This window comes from Pezoporus occidentalis, unplaced genomic scaffold (genome assembly GCF_034315485.1).
Source record: "Pezoporus occidentalis ecotype Australia unplaced genomic scaffold, CSIRO_AGI_Poc_V1 ctg67, whole genome shotgun sequence".
Taxonomy (NCBI): domain Eukaryota; kingdom Metazoa; phylum Chordata; class Aves; order Psittaciformes; family Psittacidae; genus Pezoporus; species Pezoporus occidentalis.
Window position 1 is genome coordinate 2,846,821 of NW_026916019.1, and position 12,833 is coordinate 2,859,653.

The window sequence follows — 12,833 nt, forward strand, 5'->3', positions numbered from 1 at the left end:
CAGTGCAGCCGAGGGCTTTGGGTGAGTGAGACAGGCACATGTGGTTTTCATGGCTGAGCAGGGAGCAGCGGAGGACAACGCACCGCCTGGCTGCATGGATCGGGGGCTGTAGCCTCAGGCCTAACAGACACACAAGCTGCGGCCGCGGCCGTCCCAGCCCGCGGGGACAGGTAGGAGGGAACGGCAGGGCCGTCTCGGGGTACGGCGGGTCCCGGCTCAGACACCTCGGGCCCGCTGAAACAGCTACTGCCGCCTTCGCGGCAAGCCCGCCGGTTCTGCCTTCACCTCGCCCCGGGCCCTGCCGGCGCTCTCGCACCACCCCCTCCCGCCGGGGCCGCTCGCAAGGCATGCTGGGGCTTGTAGTCCCTCCTACGGTCCTCCCGCCTCCGGAGCGCCTTCACGGAAGCTGCCGAGAGAAACTACAACTCCCAGCAGGCGGAGGGGGGCTCCCCGAGCGTCCGCGGCCGAGCCAGCACGGGGAGGGAGGCCGGTCCCGCTAGGTCGTGTCGCGCGGGCGAGTACCGGAACGGGTCGGCTCCGCCCGGGGCTGACGGCAGGCATCGCTCGCGCCTGTGTGCGCGCGTGCCGGGGGCGGCGAGGGCTCAGGCGGCGGGAGCGGGGCTCCAGCGCAGGCACCGCGCCCGGCCCGGACTCCTGTACCCGCAGGGCTGGCCGCTACCCCAGTGGCGGAGGCGGCGATGGGGGACAGTTAGTACTGTCGCCACGCTCCACCAGCCGGAGGGAGGGCTGGGCTCGGCTGCATCGACGGCGCGGCGTCCCCAGCGCTGCTGGTGCGGGTGACCTGCCTGCCCCCTCGGCAGGAAGCAGCTGACTGACGGACCGACCGCGGCAGGGGGTGTCCGCCTGTGTGGTCCCGTCCCTCGCCGCCTCCTCCCGCGGGCGGCCGCCGCTGCGGTGGTTGCCGCCTCTCCCTGAAGATGAGGAGGCGGCAGCTGCTGATTCTGGGTCTGGCTGCTGGGGAGAAGCCTGGATAGAGACTCTGGAGAAAGCGGGGAGAGAAAGCCGCCGCTCTCCAGCTAGCGGAGGCGAGCCGGGCGTTTTCCTCACCTTGCTCCGGCCGAAAGCCCAGCCGAACCAGAGACGCCGGCGGGAAGCCGCTCCTGTGCGCCGGGGCGGGGGCAGGATGCGGGGGGGGACCCGGCACCGCCGCGGGCCGTGAGCGAGAGCCTGCGCTGCCGCAGCGTGCGACCGCCCGCGGCGGCCGTGAGGCGGGAGGCGAGGATGGTGACGGGCGGGAGAAGTTCCGCAGAGATCTCCCACCGGCGGCGAAGCCTCCCTGTCCTCTCCGTTCCCCAACGTCCCTTCCGCACGGCCGCCCGCCCCGAGGGGATGAGGCGCTGGGGAGCATGAGGCGGCGGCTGGGACCTGTTGTGTAGGGGAGGCGGGGGTTAAGCGCGGCGGCGCGGAGCGTGAGGCGGGGGAGCGGCTCTGCGGGGAGGGGGCAGAGGATGAGGACCTGCTCTCCGGGCGCTGCTGTCTGTCGGGGACCGGCTCTGCCCCGCGCTGCCTCGGGTTCGGGAGACTCCCCTGCGGCGGAGCTGTGACAGGGAGGCGCGCCCGCGGCGGGGAGACCCGCGACCCCGGCTCTGCGGCGAGCAGCGGCCGCTTCGCCCTGAACTAACTGCGGCGGCAGGGAGAAGAGCGCTTGAAGTGTCTCGGAAGCTGGAGTTGCAGCCTGGCTCCTTTCTCCCCCCACTTCGTTTTTTCCTCCTCTTTACTGATCTGTTCCGCGCCTTTCTTGAGGGAACGTTTTAGGAATGGTCATTTTTAGCAGTGAAATCTGCTGCGCGAAGGAGGATTATAACAAATCTCTATGAATGCTAAACTCGATTGCTAAACCTTGCCTTGACCAACCTTCTGACCCTCGGAGAGCTCTCTCAGGGTGCGCGTGGGAGGGAAAGAACAATCTTCCCATTTGAAAATAAACTTGGAAAAAAAAAAGACTAATTTTTTTTTTTTGGACAGACTAACTGCTTTATAATTCTTTTTTTTTTTTTTAATTTCCTTTTTCTTGTTTTGTGATAAGTTGTTTTAAAAAGGATTGTCTTACATGGTGGTTTTGTAACTGATGGAGGAAGCTGAAGGAAGGATCCCTGTCAAGCGTTTCTGATGTGACAGCTTTGGTTTCTGAGGAGTTAAGTGGTGTTTGCATGATACACCTATTGCTAGCCTGGTAGAGACTCTTTTTTCATCTTTTTATTTGCTTTTTTTAATTAACTGGGGCTGGTGGAGAGGGCTGTCTTGGTCGGAAGACTGTTTGCACACATTTATATATTGTATATATTTTTGGTGGGGTTCTCCCCACATTTTACTCTCCCTTGATGACTCCTGGAGGTAGTAGTGGGCCCATGAAAGACTGTGAATACAGTCAGATCAGCACACACAGCTCTTCGTCTCCCATGGAGTCTCCCCATAAGAAAAAGAAATCGGTTCCCAAGAGAAAATGGGAGGTTTTTCCTGGAAGAAACAAATTCTTCTGCAATGGGAGGATAATGATGGCTCGACAGACTGGAGTCTTCTATCTGACTCTTGTTCTCATCTTGGTCACCAGTGGACTCTTCTTTGCATTTGAGTAAGTGACATTAAAGTCTTTGTATCTTCCTTATCTTTCTCTAGTTACCTGTTTTCTGACTGAAAGGAAACTAACCATGTTTAGCCAGATATCATGGAGAATGCTGACTGAATTCAGCTAATGTTGGTTTATATAACTGAAAATATTACCTGATAAGATGCTGGGGGCATAGGATCCAGTTTTGGTTATCACACTGTGGAAAACTGATGTTTGTGGATTAAGGTTGTAGGGTTTTCATGCCACGGGTTTCCAGCTCTTGCTGATGTTGCAAGAAGAGTGTAAAACAGCAGGTTTGGGATGGTCGGGAAGTTATGTACCTTCTTGTCTGTGAGTTACTCTGCTGAGAATCAAAACTGGCAGGTGCAAAAATACTTTTGTAACCTTTTGTAACAGAAAATGCAAGGAAAGCGGTATCTTTCATCAGTTCATGGGTTAGGCATGCTTTTAACTGAAAATGAAAACCAAAACCCAATAAAAAACTAAAACCAAAACCAAGAGCATATACCTAGCATGTGCAGTTTTGCATATACCTAGCTTTCCGCCGCTAGGTAACAGCATTACTTTCTGTTTGTGATTATAACTTGTATGTGAGTTTGGTCTTAGTTTAAGTTGTATCTGTTTTGGAAGTTTGGGCTTTTCTTTAAGCAAGCTTTTGATGTCCTCCTAGGGCTTTTTTCTCTGTTGCTCTGAATCTTCTGGAGTCCTTTTCATTTATATAAAGTGGACACACGGTGACAGCAGATCAGATATACTGATTTTTGCACTTATGTTGGAATGGCTAAATGAAATATGTATGGCAAGAAAGAATTAGGCACATGATATGGACAATATGCTTCGACTTACTTTTTTTAAAGAGTTCCCAGATGCTCACACTGCAAAAACACTGGCTGTAGTAATAATTGAATTATTTTTAAAGTGTTAATGCTGTTTTACCTGTTCTAAACTATAGTAGCTTGGCTTGTGGCAGGAAAAAAAATCTTCAAATTATGTATTAACAGCTCTTACTATTTTCTTGACTAGAAACTATTATGTATAAGTAAGCTTCAGTGCTGCTTTCAGAAATTATGTTCACTTTGATGAGTGATACAGTTGAATGACAAAAGTCATTCATTACTTGGTGTCTTCCAGGAAGATGCCAGTGCTGTTAGCAAACCATAAATTGCACCAGTTAAATGCAGACCATGTTAACATACTGATAGTAGTAAAGAAGGTAAGAATGCTCAGCAGGTGACCAGTTGCTGAATATATCTGTGAGCTCAGCAAATGAATTGTCTTCAGTGGGCTTCAGGTTACTTTAGCGTGATGCTTTAATTGTGAATCTTATGCAGACGTTACAAAGCTGCTTGAATATGCTTTGAGTAGCTGAAATAACAGTCAATATGATATCCATATACTGCAAATGTGTTTACTTTCCTGGTTTTAAAGGGGTGTTAAAGGTGTAACCTGATAGTATTGCATCAGGACTGCGTGCTACTCTATTCTGTGTGTCATGATTAGGCTTAATTTTGGAAAGCTTTTGGGTGGGAGCTGATATCTGCATCTCTGTGCAGCCTCATCACCTTCAGCAGAGCCTCTGAAGGGAAGTGCTGGACTGCCTGCAAATACCAGAGTGTAAATGTGAGATCAAAACTGTAATGTTTTATAATCATGATTGTGAAACTTATTTATTAAGCTACAGTTTATAGCTTATTTAGATGTCTTAACACTTGGCTGCTTCAGAGAGAAATATTCTCTGCAGCTGCATGATTCAGAACTGCAAAAGCAGGATGAGCTTCTAGCAGTTCATCACCTTCCAATTTCATTACTACTGTGAATTATGTGTACCTACCAAAGTTGAACACTACAGCTTCTGTCATGTCTTTGAGCTTATTTGGAGTGATGGACGACATCTTTAGTCAAGCTGCAGCATTTTTTTATATATAATTGGTGCTTATTCTAACTGGCAGTCTTGAAGCAGGGAAAAATCTTCAGCTTTATGTAACTATATAAATTCTGTGTGTGTGTGTGTTTGCTGGTCTTGAGTCATTCTTGTATCACTTGCACTCTCCTTTTAAGGAAAATCAAAGTAGAGGGTGGCAATGATAATTTATTTTTATAATAATAAGGTAGGCTTTGTTTTTTAAAAAGCACTTGCACTGGAAAATTATTACTCATCCTCTGGAGGCTAATTAAAAAAAACAAACCCTAAGACTATGAGAATGGTGTTGAGCACATTTGTGATGTTTGGACTGCAGAAGGTTGTTGATTTTACAATGAAAAGGGATTTAGAATGAAAACAGGTAATCTCTGACTAAAAAGTGTTCTCTTGAAGCAGTTTCCAAGTAATAATCTGAAGTTACTATTTATTGATCAGTTGATGGCATCTCGAGGAGTTAGTGTCACTTCCATTATTTGGCTGACTTGGTTATGGTGCTCCTCGTTAACCACCAGAATGACAGAAATGTGTTTCAGTTGTTTGTGTACAGGTGGGTCAAAGTGATTTTTAAATGGGCATGTGGAGTGTCTGAACTGTAAGGTCAAACTGTCATTGAAGAGGAAAGACACCCTGTATGCTCTTGCAATTGTTTGGTCTTTTTGCTACAGGTGAAATAAATGATTTTGTTCCTTTGGTTTCGGAAACTGGAAGATAGGTACTCATCACATTCCCAGTCATTCCCCGGTTGCAGCCTGTGAAGTGGGGGTGTAGGAAGGGTAGGACTTTGACAGCTAATTCCTGGGGAAGCATCATGCTAACATAAACAGTTGTCTTTTACTCTTTTGGCTTCATTCATTCTTCCAACATGATTTCGCCCCGACCCTCCTTTTATTTTACTGTTGACACCCGTTCATCCAGAGCTACATCTCAGGTGCTATGGAATCCTGTCCAGGGGAGAAATACATGTCTCTGAGTCAACAAACCCTAGTTCTCCAAAAGCAAACAATATGTCATGCATCTTGACCTGTATAGCTTTTGACATTGAACCATGCCTTTGCAGTCTTTTGTATTTATACTCCTGTGCTTTTTCCTGCCTACTTTTCCCAGTACCTACTGTTGGTTGGTTTTATTCCTTTCTCTCTGTTGACTTTTATCTCTCATATACTCCAAATACATCACCATTTCTCCCTTTTGTCATTTCACTGTTATTTTCATTTTTGAAGAGGTAAGCCAGAATTTGCTTAAAAGAAAACAACAATCTAGGAGCTTTCAAGCTGGTAAAATATTTATAATTCCTGCCTCCCTGCTTTTCCAGAGGTAGAGAATGGAAATAACAAGCAGTTTTATTTCTGTAACTTATCTATTAAACGTAACATGAATTATTGCAAGAACTTCTGGGTCCCAAGAGGGATGCTGTGCTTGAGGTATTCTTAAAAATGCCTATTTCAAAATGCTCAAGATGAGGCACTGCAAATTATTTACTTTGTCTTTAAAATTTGGGTATGTTATTTTGGAAATATATTTCCTAACTCTAACCCTATGATATTCAGCCTTTTTTCTTTTTTTCTTGCAAATTTGGCTTTGTGTTGCACTTCCTTTTTTTTCCTTTGCCTTGCCTCATTACACAGACATATATATTTTTTAAACTATTCAGTGCTCATGTAAAGTAGCTGCATGAAAGCTTGGAAAACAAATTCCTTTCCCCAGAGCAAAGACAACATCCATAACTGACGGGCAGATCTCGCTGCTGTACTTAGCCAGTTCAACCGCTGTATTTACATAATTTAAGTCCTTTATTGGTGCAATAGAGAGGCAAAACTAAGGCACTTCGTACTGCTTTTATGCAGCTAGGTATGCATAGTCAAAAGAGAAAAGAACCCTTTATTTCCATGGTCATCTGGAGTCCTATTTTTGTAGGTTACAGTAAAGCAAAATGGAGGCTGAATGACATATTTAACACAGCAGGATATGTAAAACAAACATCTTGATGTTAAATGGCAAATCTTAGATGAATGCACAAGCTTCACAGGTTCCAGAGCAGTGGTAGATGAGTTTGGCTGCATTACTACTGTGAGTTAACGCTGCTTCTGTGTGCCAGCTCCCTTTTTCTTGGACCTCATGGTGCAGGTAGCACGAGAGAACATGTCTGCACCTGAGCTGCTTCAGGTCAGGCAGGCAAATTAAACTTCCCATAAAAGGTGGGTTTAAGTGAAGATGCCAACTGAACTGAATTGACTCAGGCACAGTCATGTTTTCTTCTATCCAACTCAGTTGCAGGGTGAGTGGTTCTGGAAGAAAGTTGGAGCAGATGGTGGGATGCCGGAAGGGCTGATGCAGTGCAGCTTTTTTCTCTGTAAATGTGAGTCAGAGCCCTATCACTTCTGATACCATTTAACACTTGCACTGATTCAACAAACTGGAGGGTTTGGGGTTTGGTTTTTTTTTGAGCTGGTTAACGCTTAATTTTTGTGTAATTGCACTGTCTTTCAAAAAGGATGCTGGAAAATTATTTAAACTGAGATTGTCCATGTGCATGTGCATACAAATCACTGCTTTCTGTCTGCTCTTGCAGTCACTGGCAACCTGCTCCATGCCTCCCACCCCGAAAACCAGTGTGACTGGAGGACATTTATGAGTCACGCTATCGGGTGCAGTGTAGATTGTTCAGTATTGAACTTCTATAGCACGTACTATGGCAAAGTGGTGTAACTCACTGCTCACTGTGACAAACCTCTATGTGTAAACACTTAAGTCAATAAGCTGAGCATCTTCACTGTGGTATCAACAATTGTCATCGTCTTAAGGCGAATGTTCTGTGGTCTTGAAAGAGGTGGATTCTTAATGTGAGGTCCTATGCCAATTAGGTGGAATGTTCTTAATCTGATAAGCCTCCTTTATCTTTCTTCCTCTGCTCTTAGGACGAGTAGCTTACTTGCATCTTTTGATGTCCTTACACAACGAGTTCCTTAGCAGGAAGTGCTATCAGTGTGACTTCAGGTATTAAAGGCTGCTATAAACATTTCCTGCTGAAGATGTCAAAATGGATTTCAAAGCAAAAATTGTGGCATATAAACTGGAATGATCATTTAACAAGAGAATTGCGTCCTTTTCTACATGAAAGGCAGTAGCTGCCTAATAGTGCAAGTGGTGTAGGCAAGTGCACTGATGAATAGGTGTTTCCCCCCAACCTGCAATTTTCTTTGTTTAAAAATAATCTGTCATTAACATTAAACCAAAGCAGTATTTCTGTTTCTCATTTTGCCATATTATACATCTCTGACAGTTTTGTGAAAAAGACATGGAATGCAGCAATTGTAATTTTCAGGGTTTACTTTTTGTATTGAATTTATATAGAAGTACCAAATAATACGGTAAATTCCTAAGGGATGGCATGCATTCTAACCAGATGTTGTTTATTCTTTGCACTTTAATTACCCTGAAAATGTTAGCTGCAGAATCTAATATCTTTCAGGTACAAAGTATATCTAATATTTTTTTCCTTTGATAAGGGACTTTCCTCAATCACAAAAAAAAATATTATGTAATCCATCTCTTCTAAGTTTCCAGTGATCTATCTGTTCATGGCTGCTGAAGTTTCTCCCTGGCCAAAAGGGTATAGTTTTGTACTACCCTAACTTAAACTAGCGCTTCACTGAGCAGGTACCTCAGTTTAAACTTTTAAACCTGCTTTGAATGAATAGCATGATATAAATTGAAGTTGTTTCACCCAGAGATGTACCAGTAACATTTGATATTAGGTCATGCATCTCTACTTTTCAAGGCTAGATCTATTTATGTGGAAATGGATAATGACTAAGTGCTTCAGTTTTTCAGAGTGAAATTCTGTGAGGATAACCTCTTTTACTTTTGGAAGTCAAACCTTCTTTAGTTCTCCTGAAACTACAGAGGCTTTTTATGATATTGTAACACTTCACTTGTTTTCCAAAATAAGTGTTAAAGAGCTTTTTTTCCAGTGTTGTTTTGGTTTGGGATTTTTGTTTGTTTTTTTTTAATTCAGCTTAGTTGATGGCCTTTATCTGCTGTTTCATGGAGAAGATAAGTTTTGAACACGAGTTTTTGTCTTTAAATTTCCTCCTTTCTCCCCTATAGTTCTACTTTTATTTCCACTTCTTTTTTTTTTTTTTATTTTCCTTTTTTTTAAAATTTTTTTTTTTTTTGCAGAGGTGGGGGACAATGAAAACAGGGAGTGTAACAGTGCAAGAAGTGATGTTGGCTTCTCAGATACCATGTCCTCTCAGGACCTGGAGGAAATCCCTGTGTAGCTTTGGACCATTGGTACATGCACATCTTCAGAGTGAAATGTGAATGTTTGTGCTGTTCTTTGCTTGATGTCATTCTAACCCGTTGGAGAAAGAGAGGAAATTTCATCACAGCCTGCTGGGTGATGGTTTTCTATGTTCATCATAGCTCAGCATGGTTCTTGTAGCTAGGTGTAGATTCTCACCTGGGATATTTGATATCCTTTCCAGAGTGGGGAAAAAGGAAATTTTCAAAGTTTGTTTATTATCTATATAAATGTCTTCAAATATTTACAAATGCTGATGAGTAATACTTATCTACGTCTTCATTCTCCAGAACATGAGGTTAGACTTGTAATTTTGTGACACTTGTTTGATAAAATCTTAATTTATCACTTAAACATTTGTGGTTTCTATTGTTTATATAATCTGTATAGTATGCCCGTTTTCTTTTGTCTTTTCATGAGCAGGTACTCTTGCCCCTTTAACCGAATGGATGTGTGCCCAAGGTATAAGATGTATCTCCTGGAGACCAGTGTAAGGGAGTTACATTAACTAGATTTACACTATTGAAAAAATAATTTCTATTAGTTCTGGTCATTGTCATGTGACCGTCTCTGGAACTCTTTTCACATCACCCTGCAGAAGTTTTCATAACTTGTTTGAAAGGGAGATGTTAGGGCTTTTTTTCACATATATTCTCAGGAATCATGTTACATGTTTAAGTTTGTGTAAAGTATTCTTTTTACGCGTGTTCAACTTTGGACTAATAGTGCAAAAAATACCTTTGTTGATAGGTGATTTATGTCATAGCTGCATTGTATTATCAGTTTGTTAATGGCATTTTGTACAAAACACAAAACAGTATTATCAGTGGATCTGGATGACTGAGAAACTATCTTGCTTTGGAAGGAAAAGGGGAAATAGCCTGTACAGAACTTGAACCAAACTGTCGGGTTCATTCACCTTTTTTTCTATTTTTTTAGAGGGGGGGAGAGGAGAAGCATGGAGCTGAAAAGAAGTATTTTGTTAACAATATATGGGCTTATTTGTAGCTTCAGTAGAAACTGGAATGCTGGAATTTGAACTGGGCATTAAATACAGAAATTCTTTCTTAACAGTTAAGTTATACCTTTCAGGGAGCTAAGAACAAGAAGACAAAACTTCTAACGGAAATGCCTCTCCATTTATTGCAGCATTAAACTGATAGTTGTAATATTCAAATGTGAACTACTTAATGGGAAGGTGAAGAAAGAGGAGAAAGCTGAGAATATTTTTATCTTTAAAAGCTGCATGATTGTTTCAAATTGGCCCAGCCAAAGACTTCACTGGCTTAAAATACTGGAACATCTTGAAAAATTGCTTAAAATGTTGTAACAACTTTATCTAGGAAATTTTTGCTCACCTGATTGAGAGTCCTTCTAAGTGAGGCTGTAGTAGCTAATGATCACTTAAGTTACAGGCTGCCAATGAAGGTTTGTACATGTCAGTGCTTCTTGTCTTTCATTTGGCAAAGCCGATGGAAAAGCGGCAAAATCCCCTGAAGTCAGCTGGAACTACCAAAGTTTATTACACTTTGTATAATCACGGCCCTTTTTTTTTTTTTTTTCAGAACTTCATACAAAAAATGTGAAGTGGTTAAATATTTTACAAACCAAAGAGACACACTAAAATCAAGAAATCAATATGAAGCCTGTGTTTAATAGCCAGAAATAAAATTCTGTTCAGATTTATTGAAGTATTGAATGTTAGTAACGTAAAATGTATTTAGGGAAAGAAGCTGAACTGTTTTGGAATTTCAGTTCCGTGTAACACTTGCCCCATCCTTTTCCCTGTTGTATGTGTTCATAGTCAAACTCCTGTTCATACCTCAGTTACTAGGCGAGGCGGGCTTTGTATTTGTGAAGCCTGACAATGGGCTTTCTGCAGTGTACATTAGTGGATTTCTTGCCCAATTGCATTCCAGAACTTTAACTGCTAAGTTGACAGTGTGCTGTGGTGCTATATGGTTATTCAGCATTTGTATCACTTCCTTTTCATCAGTGTCCATAGGGTCTATTCACATTATTGTGGGATGGTGGCTAATGAGGTCTTACATAATGTGCTTGGCTAATGAGATCACAGCTGGTTTTGTTTTATAGTTTTCCCCTCCTGCCATCCCCTTAAGTTGCTTACTGCAATGAAGCAGTTGCTTACCAGCAGCATGCATTTATTGTGGTGAATATGCAGTAGGTTCAGTTTCTTCTTTAACTTTTACTGTTACAAAAATGTCTTATGAAACAGAGATTGAATAGAATGCTGATAATTAAATTGAAAGCTGAGAACCTGAACTCGGAAGTTAAAACGCACATAAAATTTGCAGTTTAGGAATTTTATATTACAGTTTAAGGGCAGTCAGATTGTCTACACTGAGTGAATGTATGAAATAAATTTGTGAGGTTTGGAACTAGATGATCTTAAGGTCCTTTCCAACCCTAACTATTCCATGATTCTAACATACATTTCTTAATACATATCTATTAGTTCTTAAGAGCAAGGAACAGTTATGTTGGAATTTGTTACTATTTTAGCATAAACACTCAGTATATTACTAAAAGTTAGATTAACAACATTGGCTGGGTTTGGAAATAGTAATCCAAAATTTTTGTTTCTGATTGTGATAGATTTTGTGTGCTTTTTTTTTTTTTTTTTTTAAACTATCTGGACATCTGGAAATTGGAATCCTGGTCTTACGTGTTCAGTGCACTTGTTAGATATCCCATTGGTTACGAATGCCATGTTTCAGGGTAGAGAAGCAGAAGTACTGTTGGACCAGTACAGTACTTAAGTTTTGCTGTATGCTTGTTTATGCTCATGGTGTGGGTTTTTGTGGCACAACTGTCTATGCCTGTTCCTTAGCGAATACTGTTTCATTGGCAAAAGGGCTTTCTAGTGTTGGCTTAAAATGTGGAAGTTATAATTTTTCCTAACTTGGAACTATTTGAGCACTAAGAAGAAAAGTAAAAGCTAGAATAGTGTTGACTTTTCTCTCATCAGTATTGCAGCTCTTTAAGAGACATGCTTCTTGTGAGTGTGGTTTCTTTAGAGCTCATAATGCTTTTATGTAGTGAAAAAATGCAACTTTTGAGATACTTTTATTATTCAACATGATTTGTTGGTTTGAGGGCTGGACAGGCATCGGGTGTAGAAATACCCAAGTAAACTTTGTCATTAGTCTGAATAGACTGGAACATGAAATGTGTTGCATGGTGTGATAAAGAAAATTGGAGGGTACAGGCCAGTTCACTGATTTGCCTCAGTGAACTGGCCTGGAGAAGGCTCAGGGGGCATCTTATACCTGAGTGGGGAGGACGAGTAAAAAATTCAAAAAAAAAAAAAGGAGCCCTGGAGGGAATGAGCACAAAATGAAACACCATTTAAACATCAGAAAGGACTTGGGGTGGTTTTTTGTTTGGTTGTTTGTTTTGGTTTTGTCTGTTTGCCTATTTGGTTTGGGCTTTTTTGCTGTGAGGATGATTGAACACTGGCACAGGCTGCCCAGAGAGGCTACAGGCATTCTGAAAACCAGCCAGATGTAGACCTGAGGAGTCTCCTCTGACTCTGCTTTGAGTTAGCTTTGGACTCTGTCTGCAGAGGTCCCATTCTACCTCAGCCATTCTGTTACATGTGAAAACCTGAGAACTTCTTCCCATAAGACAGCAAAAGGTATATCTAGTGAGATTGTTTTAATAACCCATTTATTACATTACCTATTTCACAAGAACTTCAGTTATATGTAGTCTTAGAATCTGAACCTAAAGTCTCAGTCCAACAGAACTTAAAAATTTGCAAGTGGAATAGACATAGCTGTTGTTTCTGTCCCCTCTCCTTTTCTCACCTTTGAATATGGCTTTCTCAGTACAAAGTGCATTTTCCAGCATTTCTTGGAGGTTCTTTTTCTGCTTTATTTCACTTATCTGCTGTTCCTAAACAAGCTTTGCCCTCTACTATTTGTCTGGTTTTTGCTGAACTATAGTTAGTATTTTCTTATCATGTAAGCAGCAGCATTTTATTAAACATTGGATTT

At 42.3% G+C, this 12,833-nt stretch overlaps 2 protein-coding genes across 7 annotated transcripts in view; one reads left to right on the forward strand and one right to left on the reverse strand.

The window, feature by feature from the left end:
* The window catches only part of TMEM242 (transmembrane protein 242), a 41,045-nt gene extending 39,676 nt beyond the window's left edge, over positions 1-1,369 (reverse strand). Inside the window, exon 1 of the mRNA XM_062640903.1 lies at positions 1,069-1,369. Within this exon, the coding sequence (XP_062496887.1) occupies positions 1,069-1,369 (301 nt within the window). The remainder of the gene's footprint in view (positions 1-1,068) is intronic.
* ZDHHC14 (zinc finger DHHC-type palmitoyltransferase 14) overlaps positions 1-12,833 on the forward strand; it is a 124,409-nt gene that overhangs the window by 20,007 nt on the left and 91,569 nt on the right. For 5 of the 6 annotated variants that reach the window (XM_062640896.1, XM_062640898.1, XM_062640900.1 and 2 more), the window contains exon 1: positions 1,725-2,593. The exons of the other annotated variant lie outside the window; for it this stretch is intronic. In XM_062640896.1, coding sequence (XP_062496880.1) covers positions 2,343-2,593 — 251 coding nt within the window. In that variant the 5' untranslated portion in view covers positions 1,725-2,342. Of the gene's footprint in view, positions 1-1,724; positions 2,594-12,833 lie in introns of those variants that run through there. 6 annotated transcript variants of the gene reach the window in all.